Raw genomic sequence first — 25,512 nt, 5'->3', positions numbered from 1 at the left:
CCCTCCAGAGTGGGCTTGACTTCTGAGGGACTGCAAGGCTGAGCGTTGTAACAGAGGAATTTCATCTCAGCCATGCCTTCGCCTGGAGCTTCAGAAGGCAAGGGGGAGAGGAAACTGAGATTTGCTTGAGTGGCGCAGTGCTCTCCCCACTCCCTGCTGACTGCGGAGGCTGGATTCAGGCCTTGCACCTTGAGGCCCTGCCTGCGACAGCCAGCTCATGCTGGAGCTGCCCCTGGGTCTGCCCTCAGCTGGGGCAGCCTGGCCACAGGCAGCACCAGCGGCTGCTCCCCTCACCTGGTCATGTCGGCCCCTCTCTGGGGCAGGTCAAGCCTAACGGCCACGGAGGTCAAGAAACGAAAATTCAAACCCACCGGGCTAAAGCCACCAGCTCAGGGCCACTTCTGTCCCTGCGTGCCCACCGTTTTCATCAGGGCCATCCCTGGCTGCCTGGCTCCCATGTGCAGAGTGCTTGCGTAGACTGTCTGGGGTTTACTGCCAGCCTCATCCGGCGTAGTAGGTCGGAGGATCCCCTTGCAAGGGTAGGACCTGCAGCTTAGAGAAGTTCAGTAAGCTGCCCCAGGGTGCACGCAGTTAATGAGGTGCTAAGATGCAAACCTGGGACCTGGGTCCAAAGCCTATGTCTTTTCCATCCAGAAGAGTCTCTATGAGGAGGCCAGTCCACTTACCAAAGAGTCAAAACCTTCTGCAGAGAAGCCAAGCATGCCCAGACAGGCTCCTGCCCTTAGAGCCTCAGAGGCTTCCTGCTGCTCCGGGAGCCCCGAGGAGGTGCTCAGCAGGGGCCCTGGGGACGGGCAGATCCAGATTCACAGTCCAGCTCCACCTTTCGTAGCCAGCCCCTGGGCCTCAACTTCCTCCTCTGTAAAATGAGAATACCAACCAATGAGATGTTCTCTCAAGGGCTCCTTCATGCATGAACTGAGCAAACATATGAAAAGTACCAGGCACATAATAAATATGACAACTGCTTTCTCAACTGCCCTATTTGTCGGGTTTTTTCTCTCCTGCTTAAACTCCAGGTTGGAGTTGGGGTTTTCCTTCCAGAGGTCGCTAAAGAAAAACCCCAATGTTTCAGGGCTCAGCAGATTTGGCTTCCTTGCTCAGCCGTAGAGCAGCTGGCATCATGCAGGACTGACCCAACCTCACAGTGGCCACTGGACATTCACACATCATTATTACCTTCCCTCATACACCAAATAGCGTCACGGATCTGTGCACCATTAGCACTTGGGGTGGAGGACTCAGCCCGAGAGGGGAAGTCATGTTCCCACCCACACAGGAACATGGGCAGGGTCTGGGTGACTCCATGCACACCGACAGCAGCCAGGATGCTCTGCTCTGCCCCAGCAGCAACTCCCCTCCCCCACCAAGGGAAAGAAGGGAGATTAAAGCTTTACTTAATTTTACCTAATTTAAAGTTACTAACTAGGGCAAGGGTAGGAGTCTAAATTGTAACTGAGCATGGAGGGATTCTCCGAATTGCTTCTGGTGACTACCTAGGAGCTGCAGACCCAAGAGGTTCCCCAAGGGAAACTCCCTACAAGCACCAACACTGCGAAAGGTCAGCCGAGATCCCATCTAAGAATGAGGGAGCTGAGTGGCTTGCTAAGGCAGAGAAACCAGGTGGAGAGGGCACGCACAAGGGCAGATCCCAGGACAGGGAAGCCCTCTCAGCACACTGGTCAGTCACTGCCTTGCTTATGTGGCGAAAGGCAACGTCATCCTAGGGACCCTCGTGCCCCCGGCCCTAAGTGGGGCGAGACATGTGGTGGGGAGGTTAGCGACATTTACGGACAGCCACTAGGTGCCAGCCACTTCACCGACACAAATTCATTAGGTCCTCACTATGACCCCATGGGGCAAGTACGACTGTTAGTCTCGTTTTACAGATGAGGAAACTGAGGCACGAATAGGGTTTATAATTTGCAGAGGGTCACTCACAGCTAGCATGACCAGGACCCGTGCCCAAGGGGGTCTGGCATCAGGCCATGCCCTACCCACCATGTTATACTGCCCCTGTCTGGGGATTAGAAATGATACCAGCTGGCATTTCGTGAGCACCTACTGTGTGCTTTACACACATGCACTCCTTTAATGCGCTCAGCAGTCCTGTTGGCGGGTGCTGCTACCACCGATGGAGATATGGGATTCCTTCCCTGCGCTGTCCCCTTCAAAAACCTGAGGTCTCTGGAGTGCTGGAAGCTTCCATTCATGGAGTCCTTATGCTGTGCAAATCTCCTCTGGGCTCCTGATATTTTTTTTACCCCCATCCTTCACAACCACCCAATGCGGTGGGTATTGTTCCAGATGAAGGATCGAAGGCTCAGAGAGGGGAGGCAATGTGTCGAGGTCACACGGGGCTAGAAGAGGGGACTCCTGGTCTGACTCTAAATCCCATGCTCCTCCCACCACACTCTGCTTGCTGCACCAGCGGGACCAGGTGGGTGTCAGGCACACACAGCAGCCAAAGCTGTCTTGCAGCTGCCTTCGCACAAGCCCTGCCCCGTGAGACCGCCCTCCTTCCACCTGCCGGACCTGCAGCTTGCACTCGTCTCTGCGGCTCTCCCCTCGCAGACAATAGTCCCTTGAGGAGGGCAGCATTTCTGAATCACCTCTGTACCCCACTCAAGCACCGCCTGCCCAGAGCCAGCCTAGAGCACAGCAGACATAGCCCAGACCGCAGTGCTGGAAACCGCGGGGCCCAAGGGGCCCCAGAGCCTCTGGCTTATCAGTACAACCTCCCAAAAAGGGATACAGCCTCCAACCCAGGGCAGCGGAGCTCCAAGTGTGGTCCCAAGGCTGGCCACACCAGCATCCCCCGTGCCCTGCCCCGACCTCCTGAGTGGGCATCTCTGGGGTGGGGCCCAGCCCGCTACCAAGGCCTCTGGGGCCTTCAAGGAGGACCACTGCCTTCGAGAAGGAAAGGGGACAAGGTCCCCATGTTGTTCTCAAACGTGGTAGGAGATGTTCCAGGAGCCTATCTTTTTCCTTCAACTCCAGCTGTAGTTTTAAATAACTTTGCCTGTTGAGAGAGCATTTTTCAAGTGTTCATTTTTAGAAGGATAACCTGGGTGGCCACATTGGAATTCTTTTTCTTGCCACTGTAAAGCATCCCATGAGGAATTCCATGAAGAAGGCAAGACGGTCATCAGTCCCCCGCGGCAGGAAAGTTGTCTCTCCTTCCCTGGAAGAGCTGCCACACCCCTTGGAGAAAGGACAGCTGTCATCTACCACGCACACATCTCCCATCTACTTCCAACCTCCAGCAGGAAGTGAGAGGCCAGGGACAGCCGGGCTCTGACAAGTGTGTGTTTGCGTATGTGTGCCCTCGTGGAGTTTAGGAACTCCTGGGTTTAGGACTTCCCTGACTCCCCATGTGAGCCCCTTCCCCCATCCCAGAAAGTCCTGCCCTCCTGGCTGCGCAGGGCCGAGGAAGATGGCACCCTCCAGTATGCTCCCTGAAGGACAGCCAGGTACAACGGATGCCATCTCGAGCTTTGCCAAAGCAAATACTCCCTGATGGGAAGACGAGAACCACTGAAGGTAAAAGAGAAGGTGCCAAGAGAGAAGCTGCTGCTCCCCCCCACGCCACCCTGCGTGGACACCATGGCAGATGGAGACATCCCCAGAAACCCAAAACTTCGCTCGGCCTTTCCTGCATAGGAAGGGCAGAGCCATGTAGCACAGACACCTGAGTCTGAATCCCAACGCTGGCGCTCTTTGGCTGTGTGACCTTGAGCGAGTTCCTCAACCTCTCTGACCCGCGATTTTCCCAGCTCAAATTCCTTCAGCACCAGCCCTACCTAACTTGCCCCTGGTTGTGACCACTGAGCAAGATCACGGATTCCAAGTGTGTGGCAGGCAGTAGGAGCCGGATAAACGGGATGGACACCCGGAACTGCCAGCCGGGAGCTGGGGCTCAGCCGTGGCTCTTCCAGCACTGCTTCTCTGCCTTTGCCGCCCAGCCCCACGGTGCCAGTTTACACCTGGGGAAATTGGGCACACAGATGGTGAGGAGAACGCTGCAGCACCCCTGACCCTGTGGTCCGGGCACCCTGCCCAAGCCTGGAACACTCCAGTGCTGCTTTCAGGGGTGGTGCCCATCCCCAAATTTCTTGGCTCTCTTCTCAGGGGCTGGAAAGAGGATGGGTGCTGAGGGACACCCCACTCCCAACAAACCCAAGTGTCTCTTCGCCTAGGACCCCCTGAAGGGACCTCCTCTCTGGACAAGGCTCTCCAAGGTGGAGGTCAGGCCGTTGGTTACAATCATTTCTCCCTGCAAGACCCGCTTCATGAGCCACAGGGCCTTTGCAAGCACTGGGCTGCTGGGTTCCCCTCCCCATCAGCCCCAGCCTACAAAAAGACGGAGGCCCAGAAACATGGAGTGACTTGTCCCAAGTCTGTCTGACTCCGGAGCTCATAGCTGGAGAGCCACAACTGCCAGTGAGGGACAGGGCAGGCTTTCACGCTTCTGCACCCCATATGCGGGATCTCGGGTGTGATGGGGTACGGGCAATAAGACAGCCTGTGACCGAGGGTCTTAAGACGAGCTCCAAGGAGACTTGAGGGTGAGAACCAAGAGTGTGGGGGCTGCAGGTGGCCAGGGATGGGGTGGTCCTGAGCAGAGGTTCCCAGTCTGCAAGAGGCATTTCAGAAGCTCCTGGAGGCACCCCCTTAAATACAGGTTGCAGGCACTATCTCCCTCTCAGCAGCCCCAGGTTCAAACCCCACGCCCTCGGGTAGTAAACTTCTCTGGGCTCCAGGTTCCTCCACTGTGAAGAACAAGAGTAATTTCCACCTCTCAAGGCTGTTGCAAATATTAATTACATAATAACAAACATGAATCAATAATACTGGAGTATATAAAGCGCTTGTCTTATGCCAGGTACTCAGTACATGGGGATTTCTCTTATTCCTTCATTCGTTTGCTCCTTTGACAAAAGCACAGGCACTGACAGGGACTGGGGACACAGCACTGAAGCAAAGACAAGGCCTGGCCTGTAAACCCGCCCCCTGAGGTGGTCTCCCCTGCTGTCCCACACGATTCTGGTCAGACGCTGCCAGTCACAGCGGTTGGGCCTTGGGTCTGCATTTCTCCATCCAAACGAAAACCGAGCATCACTGCAAACAGGGCAGCAGCACTGGGGCCTGACCAGGAATGTCTGGAGTCACTGGTCCAGAGGAGTTTACAAAAAACACTGCAGATCAGAGCTCATTATTAAGTCTGAAATCACTGACCAAATTGCAAATAGAGGTTTTTTTAACGAAAAAATAGAATAGAATAGAATAGAATAGAATAGAATAGAATAGAATAGAATAGAATAGAATAGAATAGGAGAGTAGACCGGAGTAGTACAGATAAGCAGGTTGAGTTTTGCTTCATGAATTTTCCTTGATCTACAGTTGACCCTTAAACGATGAGGGGGTTGGGGTGCCAACACCCACCCCGTGCAGTCAAAAGTCAAGATTTTTTTGACTCCCCCAAAACTTACCACTGATAACATACACCATGAACACATATCTTGTATGTTACATGTATTATATGCTGCGTTCTTAAAAAGTAAGCTAGAGGAAAGAAAATGTTATTAAGAAACTCATAAGGAAGAGAAAGTGCATTTACAGTACTGGACTGGATTTATTGGAGAAGTCTGGGTATACGTGGACCCGTGCAGTTCAAAGCCATGTTGTTCAAAGTCAACTGTATATGTCTCTGAGCAGTTTCCGTACCGGGATGTGAGTATTTCCTACTGCGTGTTGAAGGAAACACAAGCAAGGATGAAACTTCTGGGAGACCTGTAGCCAAGGGCATGCACATAATTCCCTTGGTGTCCAGTGGCCAAATGTTGAAACACATGTCTGTGGTGCCCGGGGCTCCCTGGGCCTCCTTCCGGTGCCGGCATCCCCTGGCCGGGGGAGGACCCACGAGCCGGTGAGTCACATGGCTCCAGGCATCTGGAGACTCAGGCAGTGGCTGCCGCTGACTTCATGACAATTCCCTTCTACGGCCCTCTCCAGTGTGGGGAGCAGCCCTGAGGGGGTGAGCAGAGCCGCGTTGTACTTTACTGTTTCTATTCCACGGTTATAGGTAGAAGGGAAGTGACTGGCCCAAGACAACCCTGACTGGGTACCGGGTCTCCAGCTCTTTCTACTGCCTAGAACTGCCCATTTGATGGCTATCTCATTTCAGTTCCTACCATTTCCAGAATTTAAGGCAAGATATTCTTGGGAAATAAAGAAGGGATGACTGACTGGCTGACTGACTGATTGGAAGAATGAATGAATGAATGAATGAATGAATGAATGAATGAATGATGTTCCAGTGGCAGGGCTATGCTTTCTCCTTGATTCCATAACAGCAGTTCTCAACCAGGGGGTGATTTTGCCCCAGAGGACTTCGGCAAAGTCAATAGTGCCAAGTTGAGAACCCCAGTTTTTTATACACAGGTGCGTGGCATTGGCTTCATTTTACAGATGAGAAAACTGAGGCTCACAGACTTGCCGTCACTTAGCCAAGGTCATACCCAGTGAATGTAGAGGAGCACCAGGTCCTGGCCCACACCCAGGTGGACCCACCCTTTTGGCGGCGCTTGTGTTTCTGAAAGAGCTGTGTATCCGCCTTCCAAAGGCTGCCTGGCCTGCGAGTAGATACAGCCCTTGGGGTTTGTGTTGGGTCTGGCCACTGAGGCTGGGACCCTCGGCCTCTGCAGAGAACATCTGGTGGAGCAGGGCCGAGAAGCCCGGGGTGCCAGGCCTGAGTTCCCACCTGGTGGAAGAAGTGTCCAAAGACAGCTCTGGCCACGTCCAGCCCATTCAGCCCCCAGGAGCTCCAGGGAGCGATCCCCGACAACACCTGCCATCAGAGATGGTCAGAAACAGTACTGCGGAGAGCCTTTGCAGAGTGAGACCCCTGCCCCAGGATCCTTATCAAAGCACTGGAGGATTCAGAGGCTCCCAGAGTCCCTGCACCACACGGTGGCCCACGGGCAGCAGGACGTCAGCCACTGAAACCAACCAGGGCTGTAGGGCAGGAACTTTGCCCCAGACAGCCAATTGTTAAACTTTGCTCAGCCCCCAGTCAGTGAACAGAAACAGGAGCCGGGAGGGGCAGCTTGCTGAGTCTTTGAACTCAGCCCATCTCTCCACCTCTCTCCTACCTCCCCTTGCCTCTGTACCTTGCTTCTCCCCCTCCTTCTGCGACAGGGCCCCCCGCTGGGTGTGTGATGCCAGGGGCCATCACCCTCCCTTTGTAGTGAGCTTGGTGAGATCAGGCCTTGCCTTCCCTCTGCCAGACTCTCTGACCTCTCACTGCAGCCCTGGGTCATTCTCAGAGACGCCCGAGGAAATGTCCCATCTAGACACAGCAGACTGGGAATCCAGGTGGGAAAGGGGTGCAGGCTGGGCTGAGCTCCAAGGAGAAAGTAGCAGAATGTCAACGGTAGCTATGGTCACCTGCCCACAAGTGCCTCTGTGAGCCCAGCCAGCCCAGACATGCTGCTTCCTTCAGCCACATTCCCTGTGACTCCTGGTCTCCTACACAGGGCAGGGCTTTAAGACCCCTTGTATGTGATGTGATTCAGGGAGGACTCAGACACACGCCCGCCCAGTGCTGCCATCAGGACCCCCGGTGCCAACCACACTGTGTTCCCGGGGCTAGTGGAAGCTGGCCTTGTCCTCTTCCAGGGCATGGGAGTCCAGGGATCGGTCTGAGAGCCTGTGGCTTTCCCAGTTTAGTTCCTAGGTTGGGGACATTCAACCAGACCAGGATGCAGGCCAACCCTCCACCCCTGCTCACAAGTTCCAGACCCGCGGAGCCAAAATGGCCCAAGCAGATGCACGATGACCCAGGTGCAAATCAAAGCTGCATTTTCCGTGGGGGAGACACTGCTCACCGGAAGCCAACCGGAGGCAATCAGAGGTAAATGCAGCCCAATACCCTCAGTGACTCACCGCAGCTCCCCGAGGCGAGGCCCTGGTGAACCCTGCCACAGCCCCATCTCCAGCCCTGGAACAGGGGGCGTACAGTAATGCTCTGGGGGTGCTCGCCAAGTGAAGGAGTGCACGACAGACCTTCCGGTTGGCCTTACGAGAGCCCCCATGTTCTTCCAGTAGAATGTAATGACCTTGAGATTTCTGATTTCCCAGAGTTAAAAGGGATTAAAAGGATAGAGCCATCATCACACTGGGGATGGCTGAGGACGAGTCGTCATGGGGCCGGGAAGCAGGGCCCGGGAGCCGAAGACTGGCAGTCCCAGCACCAACACTCTGCAAGACGCAGCGGGCAATCCAGGTGGAGCCTCAGTTCCCGCGTCTGTAAGGTGGGGAGATGGGCCTACCCTGCCGGGTTTCCGTGAGGAATGAGTGAACACAGGCACGCACAGCAGTGGGTCTGAGGCCTGCCGCACTGTAGACACTCGAGGTGCATCTGCTGCCCCCGCCAAAGGACCCCAAATAAGGAACGATGTTGCCATCACTGTTAGCCTCGTAAAATATAGGATGTAGACAAGGGCATTCTCTTTGAAACCGCCAAGCGAGAAGGCTGTTGGCAATTGCACAGAGAGGTCCAGAGTTTGGCCCAAGACTGACCAGCAGGGCAGGCGTCCAGAGTAAGGCGCGTGCCTGGGCTGGGCTGGTGACGGCTGCCTGTGGGACATCTGTGCATTCATGAGCTGGAATGGGGCCCGTCAGCACACAGGCAGGGGGCTGTCATGATTCCCTACACTGAACTGCTCTTCAAGGCGCGCCCACATCAACAGCTCCAAGAACCACCCAGAAGAAGACCAAGAGGCATCAATTCCAATTTGCTGGGCCTTTAGGGTGTGATAAAGCCAACCCCTGTCATCTCCACCAGCTTCCTGCCTCCCCTTTACTGAGAAGTGAAAACACCATTCAATTAAGGTAATTAAATCCACCCAAAGAGCTCAGGCTCAAAAACCACACTACAGGCAAGTGGTCAAACCCAGCAGCAAAGCAAACCCCAATGACTTCCTGTGCAAAGACGGGCAGGGACCAGAGGGGAGTGAAGTGGCCTCCCGAGGAGCTCGAGAGCATCCCGCCTGGCTCTGCGAGGCCCCCCGAACCTTCCTGCCGTCTGCCGCCCCGGACAGGAGGGCCCTCTGCTTACCAGCCGAACCATCACCTCCATTCTTGTGGTTGTCACGGAAACTGGAACTGAGCAGATCTGTGGGAGGTAATTAGAAACAAAAAGCCGCCTTTTCTCCATCCCTGCCCTCACCTCCCCCCTTGAACTGCAGCCCAAGAGCCGAAGACACACCCATGTGCACCTCACCCCATGAAGCAGAGGGTCAGGGATGCCTCCCGGAGGACGCTCGGGGTAACCAAGTGGTGAGCCTGAGTGAATCCCAGCCTGCGTCCTCTTGTCTACGTGCTGTGTGACACCAAAAAACATTCCGCACCTCTCTGTGTCTTTCCTTCTCCACCTGGAAAACGGTGACCATAAGGCCTGCTTGCCCCACCTCAAAAGGGTCGTGAGGATCAAACAAGATAATGGCCGCCAAACGTGTCCCGAACTGCAGGGTGACACAGAACCATGAGTCAACATGAATCACTGAGCTGGCCTCTGCTGATGGTGATCCACTTTGGGTTCCAAAAGTTGGTGAGGACCTCGGGCTGCCAGATTAAAAAAACAGGATGTCCAGTGAAATTTGAATTTCAGATAAACAGTGACTACCTATTTTTAGTGTAAGTATGTGATGATTAATTTTAGGGAGAACTCTGACTAATACGAAGTGTATCCCACTATTACACGGGACACGCTCGTACTCAGTTGTTTATCTGGAATTCAAATTTCACTGGATGTCCTGTATTTTTCGTTGGCTCAATCTGGCAACCCAGCCCCGACGAACCAGCGTCCGCTAGGGAGGGGACCGACTCCAGGACCACACAGGCCTGGGTCCCAAGCCCAGCTCGGTCACTCACCAGCGGTGTGACACGGAATGTTCGCTTCACCTGTCTGAGCGTCCGCTGTCTCATCCCAGAAAGGAAGCTGATAGGGCCCCACGGGCCCGCATGGTGCCAGGGCCGGGGCCTCCGAGCGGGAGGCCCGTCACACTTGTTCAGCTGCGGGGCTTGGATGAGTCGCTGTACGGGGAGCATCTGGAGAAGGGCCTGCAGACGGTGGTGGATATGAGTCCCCTCCTCCAGCCACTTGTGTCCTCACTGCCAGGGACAGACCAGCCCAAGTCGGGCTGCATGCCCTCTCGGGCCTGGCCCAGCTCCCGCCAGGAGCCCCGAGGCGGGCAAGGAGAACATGGGGGGCAGAGCTTTCAGCCATCCCGTGTCAAACCACAGCCTCGCAGCGAAGCTCCGTCAGGACAGCCTCGCGGGCCAGGAAGCGCCCTCGGCAGCAGGGGCTGCCAACAGCGGAGTGACCACCACGCACCAGCAAGCCTGCCAGGCCCAGACGACCCAGGTCCAGGGCTCTCACTCCAAGGAGCCCAAAGCCTTGTTGGAAAGATGGGATTTACAGCAGATAAAGTGGAATAAAGCCATGGCAGTGGTTAAAAAAAAAAAAAAGCCTACAAGGAGAGGCGAGCCGAGGATAAGCAGTCAGCAGTCGGTGGCCCCGGGGAAGAAAGAGATCAGGCAGGCAGCGAGGGCAGCACTCCCAAGAGCCAAGCCCGTTCCCTCCTGGGCCCGCAGCTCCTTCTCCAGTGCGCCACGGGCCTGGAGGGAGGGGGCGTGGGCAGAGCTGGGGCTGCGTGAGGGTCATGCAGAGGTATTTGTAAGGGACCAGGAGAGAGAGAAAATTGTATCTGCAAAGAGCAGCATATTCCAGGCCACGACAGTCCCGCAGCATCCTGCAGCAGGACACAGGAAGAGCATCATGTGGGAAAACATTTCAGAAGAGTTCGAATTGAGTGATGACTGTGCAAAGGATACTTTGTTGCTCAGTGGGAGAAGAAGCTGCTCCGTGACATCCACACTCCCATGTGGTTTGTTTGATATATTCTGATTCAAAAGATGACTCCGGCTGGGGCGCCTGGGTGGCTCAGTCGGTTAAGCATCCACCTTCGGCTCCAGTCGTGATCTTGGGGTCCTGGGTTCAGGCTCTGCATTGAGCTCCCTGCTCAGCAGGGAGTCTGCTTGTCCCTCCCCACCCCCGCCTCCGCTCATGCTCTCTCTCTCTCAAATAAATACATAAAATCTTAAGAAAAAAAAAAAAAGATGACCCTGGCAATAAGGAAAAACAAAGCACATCCTCAAATGTTTTTCTCCCAGTCTCAAGGCCACAGGGCGCATACACGACCCCAGCCCCCGCCCCCAAGCAACTCTTGAAGGTGGGTGTGTCACCAGACCCTTTACCCCTCCCCAGTGGCTGAACTGGAAAGTGCAGCCCACTAACCCCTGCGCTCTGATGCTTTGCAGAAGTGCTCCACCCGATGCGAGCTTGGCCAGCATCTAGCATCAGTGGAGGGAGCGCTGGAGGACCCGATAACAGAGAGCTGTGCGTGTTCTCCAGGGCGGCCTGTACCGCACAGGGCAGATGCCAACGTGTCATCTGCTGACACCCATAATCTAGATAACGTACCGGTTCACGGCTTCGGCAATGCGGCTGTAAACAACACCCCAGTTACTATGCCCAACAAATACTTGCTGGATGCTGGCCCTCCACAGGGAGTCAGAGGCATCCCCCAACTGGAGCCCTGAATGCAATTCAAAAAAACAAAGAGGAAAATGGAGGTCATGAAGCTGCTCCCTATTCCTCCCTGATTACCCTGAAACTGGATCCTAACTTAAATGCCTATGCCATGGTACAAATGAATGCCTTCCACCGTGACAGCCTGGGAGCCGTCTCTGATTTGTTCCACCTGCTTCCATCTCATACCGCAGGCAGATTCTATTTATTTTAGTGTTGGAATCAAAACGTAAGTTAAATGCACTTGAATCCAAATTCACGAATGTGAAATTTGTGATAATTCTGGAATTATCCAATTATAATTGACTTTCAATAAAATAGGTCCTGCTAAGCCAGTCAATAGTGTTAGTAATAGGACAGAGGTGGAACGATTTGCCTCCTCATTTACCAGACTTCTCTTGTGCTGTGCACTCTGCTCCCTGAGGAGAGCCTGGAGAGCAGGCGGACGTGGACACAGCCACCGTGAGGCACCCAGGTTGCCAGGAAAGACAAACATTAAACAACAATCACCCAGTTAACCACTGAAGTACAATGATAACAAGTACTGCAAAGGAGTGGCTGGAACCAGGTAAGAAAGCGTGTAACAGGGACACTTAGAGTAGCCTGAAGAAATGGCCTTATTGAAGGGTCATGTGAACTGGGTTCTGAAGCATAGGTAGGAGTTAAGCAGGTAATAGGGGAAAGGGGAAAGTAAAGAATCCCAGGCAGAGGGAACAATGTGTGCAAAGGCTCTGAGGCCCGCTCTGGAAAGCCAACCATGAGAGGGAAGATGGCCCAAGGGGAGGATGGAAAGGAAGGCTCTTTGTTAAGGAGGTTGATTTTCATTCTTCACAACTGGGAAGCCATTGAGGGATTCTAAGCAAGAGGCTGACCTGAACCGTTTAGTCTTACAAGCTGTTCCTGAGTGCAGTGCTGAACGGAAAGGAATAGCCCGAGGGAGTAGCACCGAGCAGCGCAGCACAGATCTGCGCTGGCCTCCAAAAAGTGTGTTTCAGCGGCAATGACAGTGAGCCCGTGAATCCAAGCACAGACTGATGGTTTCCCTAAATGTTCACAAGCTACAGGCCACCACGTCCTTCTGCACCCATGTCTCCGCCACGTGCAGCTCGGATTGATTTCATCCTTAGCCCCGAGCTCTATCTCCGTGGAGCAGCAGGCAGGGGAAGGGGCCCCGCTACCTAGTGACACAAAAGGATCAGTCTGAATTTCTCAGGTGGCTTGATACCCAAAGTCAGTGGTTCTTCTCAACAGAATTTCTCCTCCAGTCTCACACCTTCTTTTCTCTGCCTCAGTTTGCCCTCCAGAAAAATTGAGCATAAAGATACCCAATTCAGAGCATTCCCACATTTATTCGGTTTCTGTGTTGACGAGCTGACTCCACAAAGGCAAATCAGACTTCTTTTCTAGGTCAAGGAATTTTCTTTCCAGTTGAGGAGAAAATGAAGCAACCATCAATTCCCAAGACATACAGATTTTGATATGCGACTTGCGACAATAGGGCGTGAGCTATGGAAAAGGGAAACCCAGGGTGGTGTGAGGACAAGGGACAGCCTGGGAGTCAGGGACGAGCCCGAAGCTGGTAGACACAAAGCCCTCTGTGAGCCTCCAAAGAAATGTACTCCACAAACCTGAGTTTAGTATGATTATTCAGATTATTAATAAACCACCATGGACTAGATTAATATCCAGGAGCCGTGAGATGAGGAAGGTCTTGGGGAAGCCCCAATGGTCTGCATTTAAAATTTGCATAATGGATTTATTTTAATTAGCTTACATTTCATTCTGAGTACTCTTAAAATTCTCCTGGGCAGCCTTTTGGTTCTTTTAGCTGTCAAAATAGATACTCAAGCCTCCTGCCAACAATAAATCGAACACCGTGCTACCGCTTGCTGAGTGGATTCAAGTTCTGCCACTCCCGTTCTCTTTACTGCAAAACCTGAGTTGTTAATCCGTGTGGTCAGACTTGACTAGCAAAAACTAATTCACAACTAGGCCAACCATATTAGAAATCCCAAAGGTTTAATATAGGTTCCTAAAGATTTCTTGAACCAGAGATGAATTCATGAATATTGGAAGGGATAGATATTGGTTCTATATTGGTTTTCACCAAAAATGCCCATGTCTGGAATTTTGTTGAGTTCAAGTGTGGATTTTAAAAGAATATATTTGAAAGCCAACTGTATGACTGACATTTAAATACATCTTTTGCACCTGATGCGCGCTCGACCAGTCGGTCAGTGGGGTCCACTGATATTATTTTTCTTCTTTCTAGATGGGCAGTGATGATAGCAAATGTAAGCATGAGAAGAAGTTGTAAAACTACAGACCCTGCAACCCAGTGAGGCAGGCACCTGCAGCCCCCACCGCTGTAACAGGTATGGAAGCAATCCAAGGAAACACCTTCCTTTGTCAGTTACTGTGCTGAAGGGCTCCACTGGGCATTGGGAGACTGGCGATGGGACCTGGTGTGGAGCCAACTCTGTGACTGTTCCATCCGATCCCAGGAAAATCAAATCAGAATCGAAGAAGCTGGGGCGCCGGGTGGCTCAGTCGTTAAGCGTCTGCCTTCGGCTCAGGGCGTGATCCCAGGGTCCTGGGGTCGAGCCCAGCATTGGGCTCCCTGCTCCACTGGGAGCCTGCTTCTTCCTCTCCCACTCCCCCTGCTTGTGTTCCCTCTCTCACTGGCTATCTCTCTGTCAAATAAATAAATAAAATATTTTTAAAAAAAGAATTGAAGAAACTATCTAAATAAAAGTCTCTTTCCTGAGGCAGAAGAAATGTGGTTACAGAAGTTCCCTCTTATCTGTGGCTTTTCTTTTTGCAGTTTCATTTAGCAACGCTCAACCACAGTCCTGAAGCACGTGATCCTCCCTCTGACGTATGGTCAGAGGTCAACAGTAGCCTAACCCTACGTCACAGTGCCCGCGTCATTCATCCCACATCTGCTCATCACGTAGACATTTTATCATCTCACGTCATCACAAGAAGGGTAAGTACAGTACAGTAAGATTTTGAGAGAGAGAGACCACATTCACATAACTTTTATTATAATGTACTGTGATAGTTGTTCTATTTACTGTTGGTTATTGGTAATCTCTTACTGTGTCTAATTTGTAAATTAAACTGTATCATGGGTAAAACATAGTATATATAGGATTCAATACTACTATCCATGGTTTCAGCCATCCACTAGGGGTCTTGAAACATATCCCCCATGCATAAGGGGGGACTACTGTATTTTCTGAATACTCCAATATCAGTGAACATCTTTTATTACTGTTGGGAATTATGACACAAACCTCAGGACCGTTAGGACTTTTTGGCCACGCACAAAAGAGACAGAAACTGGACAATGCAACTGAAATAGGTAAGTATTAAAAGGAAATTGGAGCCCTTGCAGACTCAAAGTGAAGGCTGAAGCTCCAGGGTGAGCAGACAACCTGCCACTGGAAAGAACATCCCAGCATGTTTCCATCCTGGCGTCATTCCAGAAGAAACAGTACAAAGGGCCTGGCCTGGGTCTCACATCTGCACTTGGCCAGGGAGGTTTCAGCAGGCACCTTGACTTTCAGTCCCACCAAGACTAAATACAGAGGGAGAAGATATTGCCCCGAAGTTATCAAGTGTTCAAAGCTGAGTGTTCAAAAAAATTACAAGTATCTGCTAATAGTGGAAGGGTCGTTTACTTAACTCTAAGATTCTAAATTTAAATCTCCAACTATTCTATTTTCATCTAAATGTGGAAATATAGAAACCCCAGTATTACCATTACCAAGTACAACCATTGCCTAGATCAAGACCCCAACATTCAGGACACCAGAAGCCTCCCTGACTGTATCAGTAGGACCTCAAGATCCAGAAAACTTGACTCACAGTAGCCGAAGCCACTAAGGTCCTCAACCCCACCCCAATAACACAAATTCCAGGACAGGTAGTTCAGGCTCAGGCTCGCAGCTCAGCAATGCCATCAATGCCATTCCGCCCACCAGGCCATCCTCAGCAAACTGGCTTCTAATTGTCATTGCTTGTTCCTCAAGAATGCAAAGTGAATGCCTTACTGTTATGAGTTGAGTTGCAATCCCCCAAATTTTCGTGTGTTAAAGTCCTAACCCCCGGGGACTTCAGAATGTGATTTTATTTGGAAATAGGGTCGTTGCAGATGTAATCAGTTTAGGTGAGATCATTAGGGGGGGCTCTAATCCAATAGGACTGGTGGTCTTATAAAAAGGGGAAATTTGGACACAGAGGCACCAATGCAGGAGAGACAATATGAAGACACAGGAGAAGGTGGCCATCTACCAGCCAAGGAGAATGGCCTGGAGCAGACCCTTCCCTCACAGCCCAAAGAAGGAAGTAACCCCACTGACACCCGATTTGGGACTTCCAGCCTCCAGAACCATGAGATACTAAATTTCTGTTGTGTAAGCCAGCACTCTGTGGCGCTCCGTTAGCCCGTAGCAAACAAACACACTCGGTCTCAGGCTTTGTGTCCGCTTTCGAAGCAGGAAGAAACAGCACCACCGAAGTGGAGACAACAGGGATTGTTCCTTTGATGAGAACTGCCGGAACTTTCCCTGACATCCGAATGCTTCCATCACTGTGACCAAAACCGTGCTACACGGAAGGAGAAGCCGGTGGGGAAGAGAGTGAGGCTGGCCAGCCAGCAGGCTCTGAGAGCTGAGGCAGAGGCCCTCGGCCTTCCATGCTCTCTGGGGAGATGCAACCCTGTTTTGCAAGGCAGGGTGGAGGAGCATGTAAGTAGAGGCTTTCGCAGAGCCAGCTCATCCAGTTCGCTGGAGCTCGGGGTCCCTCCTTTCTCCAACACAAGCAGCTCAGTTCTCCCATTCATAAAACCAGGCCGGCCTGCCAATGAGTCAGCACTGGAAACTCACCATCGGGCTGTGGTCAAGACACAGGAAACAAAAAACCCCAAAAAAGTCTGGCCTCCAGGACCCAAACATGACGCCACTAGCCCAACAGCAGCCAACCAGGGCTGGACACCTCCTGCACCATCCCCCATGCAGGGCCGGGATAGGACATGGGGCCCCTGATGTGCAAGCCCTGCCTCCCTGGCAGGAGCACCTTCAACTTCCAGCCCCCAAAGCCCTGGCAGTGCTATCGCTCTGGCCAGCCAGGCAAGGGGGAAAGAACGCAGCCGTGCCGCCTTCTGTTGCTGCTGTGAATAGGGCCACCGGGTGACAATGTCCTCTGTCAGCTGAGGACTCATAGCATCCTGCCAGATGTTCACCGTCCCAAATGCCCACCACTCGGGCCCACTCTAGGGTCTCTACTTGCTATTTTATCTAACTTTTCATGTACTCGTTGACCTATCCTCTGTCTGGGCCAGGCCTGTTCCAGGCAGTGGAAGTATGTAAACCAGCAGTAGTGGTCAGGGTCCCAGTGGAAGCAGCATCCTCAGACAGGACAGAAGGAAATGCAATGTACCACCTCACACCCGTTAAGACGGCTACTTTTTTTTTTCATAATAATATTTTTATTATATTATGTTATTCACCATACAGTACATCCCTGGTTTTTGATGTAAAGTTCGATGATTCATTAGTTGCATATAACACCCAGTGCACCATGCAATACGTGCTCTCCTTACTACTTTAAAAAAAAATTTTTTTTAAACATAAAATAACAAGTGCCGGCAAGGATGTGGAGAGACGAACCCCATGCACTGATGGTGGGAATGTAAAATGATACAACCACTGTGAAAAACAGCACGGCGTTTCCCCAAAAATTTTTAAATGGAATTACCATGGGATCCAGCAATTCCCCCTCTAGGTATGTGCCCTAAAGAATTGGGGACAGCAGAATCTTGAACACATATCTGTACACCCATGTTCATAGCAGCATTATTCACAGTAGCCAAAAGCGGAAGCCACTTAAATGTTCGCTGACAGACAAATGGAGAAACAAAATGCAGAATAAACATACGATGGAATGTTAGCATTAAAAAGGAAGGAAATTGGATGGAAGTGGATGATCCTTGAGGACATTATGCTGAGTGAACCAGCCAGTCACAACAAGACAAATACTGGGTGATTCCACTCGTATGAGGGACCTAGAATAGCCCAGTTCATAGAGACAGAAAGCAGGCAGTGGCTGCCTGGAGCTGGGGTCGCAGAGTGGAGGGTGGGTGGAGTGGAGTTGATATCTAACGGGTACAAGGTTTCAGTTTGGGAAGCTCTAAGAGTTCTGGAGAGAGATGGTGGTGATGGTGGCACCAATGTGAACGTACTTAACACTTCTGTGCTGTGCACTTACATGGTTAAGTTGGTAAATTTTATTTCATGTCAGTTTCACTACAACTTAAAAAAAAAGAAGAAAATCGAATGAAGGGACCATAACAGAGGTACAAGCATTAGGGAGACCCCAGCAAGTGGAGCCACTCAGGAAGAGTGGGAGCCACCCTCCCCACAGCCCCAGGGGGCAAGGGGAGCAGTAAAAGTCTGAGCTCAGGGGAGGGGCCATAGGTAGAGAGGACTGCAGCATTGCCGAGACCCCACACCACAGCCAGGAGCAGGGATGGGGGAGAAATGCCAGGGATTCTGGCTCCCTCCATGCTCCACCTAGCATCTCCCACTGGTCACACTCAAGGGCAATTCAGAGAGTTAAGGAGCCCGGGTGCTACAGGGTCTTGGGAACTGTGCCTTCTTGGGGTGGCTCTGGGACAAGCTCAAGCAGCAGACAGGCAGCCTAGTGGCCCCTGAGCTCCTGGCTCTTTCGGTCTCATGATGGGATAGGCAACAAAGAAGTCAACCTAATCCTAGAGCATGCTCAGTACCACAAAGAAAATAAACCGGGTACTGTGAGGGAAAGTGGGGGGGGACACCCTGAAATGTCAGGGAAGATCTCTCTGCAAAAACGGCACATCTGGACCGTAGGCACGGTATCAGGCAGGGTTCTCCAGGGCAGCAGAACCGATAGGGTGTGTAGACATAGAAAGAGATTTATCTTAAGGAACTGGCTCGTGCAGTTATGGAGGCTGGCGGGTCCGACATCTGCAGAACATACTGAGGCCCGAGGGGGAGCTGGTGTTGCAGCTCCCATCCAGGTACCTGGGGCAGAATTCTCCCTTCCTCCAGGGAGCTCAGGCTCTGAGAAGCAGCCCACCCACATTGTGGAGGATGGGTAATCTTTTTTACTCAAAGTCCATTGATTTAAATGTTAATTACATCTAAAAAATACTTTCATAGCCACATCTAGACATGTTTGACCAAAAACTGGCCACTAGGGCCCAGCCAGATTGACACATGAAATTAACCATCATGGGCACGATTACCCATCTGGACCAGTCTCCTATGGAGCCACTAAGTTGGATATCCTGTTCATACCCTGCATGTCTTTCTTTTGCAGAGAAAACAACAAAAAAATCCCACTTCGCGATTGCGTCTGGTCAACAGGAAGCTCTAGTTTGGCAGGAAGAGGGCTGCTCTTCCAGAATCATCCCACAGAGGGCCCCCCTGGCGGACCAGGGACAGCCCTCCCAGCCAGCGGATGATGCAGGGGGGCAGGAAGTGCACAGACGGCTTCAGCGACTCCTCGAGCATCGGCAGCATGCCGGACGATGCCGACAGGGAGGTGAGCAGCCTCACGGACCGGGCGTTCCGCAGCTTGTGCATCTCCGAGGACGCGTCCTTCAATGACTCTGACCTGACCCTGTCCCCAGATATCACCCGCCAGGGGGTTGGGAATTTTCACCAGGGAACGGTGAGCCACACCCACAGGAAAAGCGGCATTTGGAGCCAGTTACCGTCGCAAGGCACCGAGCATGCGGGCTGGGCGGCCACATTCCAACAGCTACCCAAGTACGTTCAAGGGGAGGAAAAGTATCCCAAGAGCAGCCCCCCGTTGACCCCAGCCCAGAGGAGACTGGAGGTGCCCATTTATGGCCTAAGGAGCAGCAGCAAGCCTGCTTCGAAAGTGTCATCACTAATTAAATCTTTTGACAGGACTGAGAGCCAACGTGGTGACAGCAGGCCTCCTACCAGTAAGCCCCCGGCTCTCAAGAATCCCCCCAAATTTGCTCCTCTTCCAGAAAGTGGTGTCAACTTCTGCTTCGATTCTGCCTTTCTGACTGTCAGGAGGGTGCCCGCGGAAGTCTCTGGTGCCCATCAGAATAGCCACCAGCCTGGCAGGAAGCCCGGAGGGCAGGAGTCCCCCAAGAATCTGGAAATGGCCTGTCATGGCTCCAGCAGCTTCCTCCCAACACCCAAAGACGTGGCCAACTCGTATGAGTCCAAGTTCCCCTCCCCACCCCACAACCAAGCCAAGGGGGAGCCTGGAAGAGGTAACGAGTGGCCCCGCAAAGGGACCTTTCTTCACAGTGAAAACAGTGCCTTTGAGTCGTGGAACGCCCACCAGCCGAGGCTGCCCGAGAGAAAGGAGGCCACTGACCCTGTCCCAGAAAGCAAAGCTCCCAAGCTTTACGAGGATGCGCCCTTGTTAAGAGAGCCCCCAGCCCCTGAGCACAGAGTTTCTCCCTGCCAAGCCCTGGCCACCTGCAGCCAGGAGGAGAACAGGCTGGCAGCAGGGGCTCTCACTGCGTCTGGACCCTGGGGAGCCAGGGATCCTGGAGCCCAGGCATTCACTGTGGAGGGAAAAGCTTCTGGCTCACAGCCTGACCCTCAGGTGAAGACGACACAGGCCCCATGGCGGAAACCAAAGCCTGGTAAAGGAAAGAAAGAAAGTCTACCAGATGCTTCGGAAGAGAAGAAGCAGGTCACCAGAAGAGGCCCAGCCTTGTATACAAAGCACAATCCCCAGGGACAATTTCCAGAAAATGAGGCTCTTGACCTGCCCATGGATCCCAATGAGCATTACAGTCCTCCTTTTAACATCAGTAAGCTTCTGACCCCCGTCATACCCACCAAGCATGTCATGGATCCATCCGACAGTCAGCCGGTGGAGATAACCCCATCACCCCCAGGACAGCTAAATGGGTACCAAGAGAAGGAGCCCACTGAATGTCAGTCTCAGGACAGCTACAAATCCAAAGCCCCCAGCCTGCTGTTCAACCTTAAGGATGTGCGGAAGCGTGTGAAGAGCACATACAGCCCCTCACCTCTCTTGAAAGGCCTTGAGGAGAAAACCAGAAGCAAGCAAGAATCCATGAGCAATGGCGTCGTCCTTCCCAATGGGCTGGAGGAGAGCCCTCCCAACGAGCTTTCTAAGGAAAGACCAGCTGAAGGCCCTCCTGGGTCGCACGTCAGTAGCCAGGACCCTAAATCTGACCCCGGTGCAGCCAATGCAGACAACTGTCTAACTCTTAGCTCACCTCCAGCTACCACCCAAGCCCCCTTCTGCATCAATGGGGAGGGAGCTGACAGAAACAGCTACGAGAAGGACGATGGAGACCCGGAGATGGGCACCACCAGGTCGGGCAAGGGTCCAGATGCCGGGGAACACCGCCCCAGGAAGCACATGTCCCTGACACTTTGCAGCAGACAGCCTGAGGCAGGGAAGGCTGCAGAGAAACCAAAGACCCCCAGCCTCGAGAAGGGGTTCTTGAGATCCGTGTCTCAAGACACAGAACCTGAGAGAGAGGCAGGACTTCAGAATCCAAGCTTCAACCAGAAATTCTCACCAGGGCCCCTCTCTCCCGAGGAAGAAGACGTGTTTTACAGTGACAGCCAATCTGATTTCATGCCAGCCTTCAAAAGTAAGGCCAAATTCAGCACCAGCTCTTCAGATCAGTCCTTTGCCTCATTTGAGGATCAGCAGAAAATGTGGTTTACCGAGAGCCAGCAGGAAGACAGGAGGAAAGATGGAAGTGCAGGAGACAGTCAGAAGGACGAGAAGGAGAACGCGGCGGGGAAAGGTGAGCTTGAGCACTGTGCCCTGAGTAACGGGCCCGCGTGCGTGCAGGAGCGCAGCAAGGAGGAATCGTTGCAAGGAGAAGGGGAAGGTTTGTCTGGATGTAGACCCCGGAAGGCATCGAGAGGGGAGGCTAACTTCAGAGGCACTTGGACGGGCGGAAGTAAGGATACAGCCAAAGACCTTACCCCCTCACCGTCTTCCACTTCAAACAAGCACATACTGTTTGCAATTAAAGACAACACCCTCAGGGCCACCCCCGTGATAAAACCCATCATGCTGCCCCTCCTGAGGACCATGTCATCGGAGGACCCTCTAAGTGGCAGCCACAGAGAGGACAACCTGCCAAAGCCAGGCTGGGGAGAAGAGGCTGGTCTTGATGGCCCCGAGAGCCAGGAAATGGCCAACACCCCGACCCCTGCCAGCATGCAGGACACACACTCGAAGCACACAGCCTGGGAGGGCATGGAGGACCACAGGCAGGAGCCCGGCATGGCCCGGATGGAGACTTCCCAGCCAATCCCAACAAGACACGTCCCGTCTCCTCCACTCATGAGAGGGAGCGAAGGGCCGAAGCCACACCCACAGGCTGCACGTCACGTTGGGGCGAACGAAGGCAAGAACAGTTCCACGGACCAGGGGAAGCTGACTGCTCCAAGGTGCATCCCCACCATCACTTTGCCCCAAGGAGACCCAGAAGACCAGCCATCCCCACGGCAGTTGGGAACATGTTGGGAGGAGCACACAAGAGATTTCAAAAGTCACTTACTGTCTACACCCAGAGCAGGGCCCCCAGGGAGAAGACTGGTCCCCGGCGAGATGGCTATTTCCCCCAATGCCAGCTCCCTGGACGAGAGCAGCGCGTGCTCCCCTGCGACCAGCGGCATTTGGGATGATGCTTCCCAGGTCCCCCCAGAGCCGGGCCTGCTGCTAGGGGAGCCTCCTCACCCCAGCCCCTGGGCCAGCCTCTACCCGGCCAGGGTCGCCCGTAGGGAGGACCTGACACACGCCCTCACGTGGGAGGCTGGCTCAGACCCCCAACTTGAGCCATCCGCAGAAGACCTCAGGACACTTTCTCCAAGAGGGTTGGTGCTGGACATGGCCACCAGCTCAGCAGGCCTCCCAGAGAAGCCAGAGGCTTCTGCTCAGCTGGAGAGGGCGGCCGGCAAGCCCCCGGCGGTCCCACCCAAAACAGAGAAGGCCCTGCGGCGGGCGAAAAAGCTGGCAAGCAAGAGGAGAAAGACCGACCAACTCCAAGAAAGGCATGGTGAACCCGCAGAAGAAAAGCCCTTCCTGGAGGACTGGGAGCGTAGGCCACCATCCCCTGGAGAGAAGCCCCGACCCAGGTTCCCCGAGGTCCGTTCCCTGCCCCCTCCCGTCCACCGCCACTCAGTGTCTGCCTTCTCCGAGCCACTCAGGAGGCAGCCCGGGGCATCCCAGTCCCTTATGCCTCTGGCTCCTTACCCTGCCACCCAGAAGGTCCTCCAAGACCCCCAATCCGGAGAGTACTTTGTCTTCGATCTGCCACTCCAGGTGAAAATCAAGACCTTCTACGACCCAGAGACGGGCAAATATGTCAAGGTCCCCATCCCATCCTCTGAGGGGGGTTCCCCCGACCCGCCCCCGCCAAACACACCTGATTCTCCCTACATGCTGTACCCCCACTTCCGGCCCCTGCCCTTGATGCCACCGCGATGCTCTTCTCAGCTCTCTGCCCCCACCTTCTTCAGGCAGGCCCCGCACACCCCCGAGGCGGCTGGCCCTGGCTCCCAGAGGGCCCGTGAGGCCGGCAGACAGGTGCCACCTCCCCGGTGCCCAGGGGAGGAGGGGGGAGACACTCCACGCCTGGGCATCATCTCCACCAACGACCTAGAGGACTTTGCCACCGAAGGCATTTCTTGAGAATTGCAGCAGACAACCCCCCTCAAATAAACCCAGAAGAACTTACTTCCCCTTTCCCCAGAACAATCAATCACACACACACACACACACACACACACACACACACACACACACACATCAACACATACTTAGCCATGTGGGATCCCTAAAGTATCAAAGGAAGTGGGGATTCTGAGAAAACCCCACCTGAAGGGCTTCCTGGGGCTTTCCTGCTTGGGAGGGTGCTCTTTGCATGATCAGGTCCCTCTCAAGCCCCTTCCCAGATCCTGGATCTGCTCCCCTTTCCCCTTCCTTCTCCCCTCCCTCCTGTCCTCACCCTGTCCTCCTCTGGCCATGCCACTGGGGGGAGTCCAGCCTGATTCCTAATGGCCGCTCTGCTCGGGCACCCCACCTACTTCTTCTCAAGGGCCGGCTCATGCAGTGAGCAAACTCCCAAGCCCCCAGAAACGCTGCACTGCATTGAGCCCAGCCCTGCCCGGTGAGCAGACCACCCGGCCCAGCCCCTCCATGTCCAGCATGGCACAGAGAAGCGTCTCTACACTCACTCCCACGCAGCAACCTTTTCCAGCTCACTGCAGGCAGAAATGGCTAAGGACTGCCCCGAAGGCAACCCTGCAGAAAGGTTTATTTGGATAGAATGGGTTTTCTTTACTGAGGAAGCTCTCCTCTGAAGGCTATTTTCTGATAAAGAAAAGGCTACCTTTCTAAAAGTGAAACAAGCCTGCAGATGTGGTTCTGTCTTGGACTGGTCTTCCATCTGTGGGCAGTGGCATGTCTGGACTGGTGAGTAAGTGCCTTGTGCTGTCCAGGCCTTCCATCGCCGCCGGCCACGCAGGGCCATCACTCTGAACAGGGCAGCCTCGGCCCCTGCTGCCGTCCCGGTGCTCCTTCTGGAGCCCTCAGCACTGTCTCTGCCTTGGCGGGCCCGGGCTCTCCCTTCGTGTCGGGGGACAAAGAGGAGGGAGAGCCAAGCTCACCATCACAGCTGGCCCAGGGAACTGAATCAGGCCCCAGGTGTCCCAATTTCATGACTGTTAGCCTATGCCCTGTGCTCGAAAGGAAATTGTATTTTCCCAACTTCCAGGCCTTTGGGGATATGGAGGAAAGTATCTGATTCAGGTCAAGGGAGCAAAAGGCAATAAGCATCTCTGCACCTCTGAGAACAGAGGAGTCTGTGAGCACATGCCCACTGTGGGCAACTGTGCGAGGAAGGAAAGCAGGCTGGTTTCATGGGCTTCCACCCAGGGCATCCGCTGAAGCAACATCATTCTTGTGCTATGGGAAAGGCAGGGCCAAGCACGTCTCCCTCCTTGCTTAGAGAGGGCAGCTGTCGACGCAGCTGTCGGGACTGTGCTGCCCACGTCCGTCCCCAGGGACCCCACAAACTGCATCATCCTTGTTCCCTTGGCAAAGATGCTGTTTCCAGGCTGGAAAGATGGCAAGGCCCAGAACTCACCAAGTCCCAGACTCGCACCAATACAAGGGCTCCAACTTACTCTTGGTCATGATTTGGGTTCAGGATTTTCTACCTGTTTGTTTTCCCAACAAGTACGGCCACACCTTAATTTCACTGTGAAAATACTCCACAAATCCCCTGGCTCAATGCCATGGTGAGACAACCAGACGATGAGCCAGGAACGTAGACCGGCTGCCGTCCGAGGAATCTGGTTCCCACAAGGCACGCATTGGGGTGTCAGTGAGAAGGACGATCTTGGCTCTGCCTCTGTGGCTAAGCATCCTCTCACCTTTCTTTCATCTTACTCAGATAGGAAAGGTGATAGCTCATTTAAAATTCTCAGGGCCCAGGAAAAGAACTGCCTAACAAAAATAGAAACCCTGGGTTAAAAAACAACAACAACCATAGTAATAATAACGATGTCGCCACAAGGAATAATATACTTTCCTTAGGGGAGCTTGTGTGGGGGGAAGCAGTCATCTTCTGTCTTAGAAACAATATAAGCAGAGCTATTGATCGAGCTAAAAGCATCAAGGTAGATATTTGGAGATCAAGGTCACCTTCCTTGTGAATGCACAAGAGGAACAGGGCATCTGGCAGCATGCAGCATCCACTCGGAGAGCAGGGATTCCCAGGACACCTGGCTCCCCAGCAG

At 53.4% G+C, this 25,512-nt stretch overlaps 1 protein-coding gene across 4 annotated transcripts in view; it reads left to right on the top strand.

The window, feature by feature from the left end:
- Positions 1 to 23,514, top strand: part of C6H10orf71 (chromosome 6 C10orf71 homolog) — a 29,155-nt gene extending 5,641 nt beyond the window's left edge. For all 4 annotated transcript variants that reach the window (XM_045810001.2, XM_087862942.1, XM_087862943.1 and 1 more), the window contains 3 exons: positions 13,947 to 14,049; positions 14,499 to 14,663; positions 19,040 to 23,514. In XM_045810001.2, the coding sequence (XP_045665957.2) occupies positions 19,181 to 23,401 (4,221 nt within the window). In that variant the 5' untranslated portion in view covers positions 13,947 to 14,049; positions 14,499 to 14,663; positions 19,040 to 19,180 and the 3' untranslated portion in view covers positions 23,402 to 23,514. The remainder of the gene's footprint in view (positions 1 to 13,946; positions 14,050 to 14,498; positions 14,664 to 19,039) is intronic.
- The last annotated feature ends 1,998 nt before the right edge of the window (positions 23,515 to 25,512 follow it).

The sequence above is a fragment of the Ursus americanus genome, chromosome 6 (assembly GCF_024610735.1).
Source record: "Ursus americanus isolate L20-20 chromosome 6, mUrsAme1.1.p, whole genome shotgun sequence".
NCBI lineage: Eukaryota > Metazoa > Chordata > Mammalia > Carnivora > Ursidae > Ursus > Ursus americanus.
Note: the sequence above shows the minus strand (reverse complement) of the source record. Positions and strands in the feature narration are given on the sequence as shown.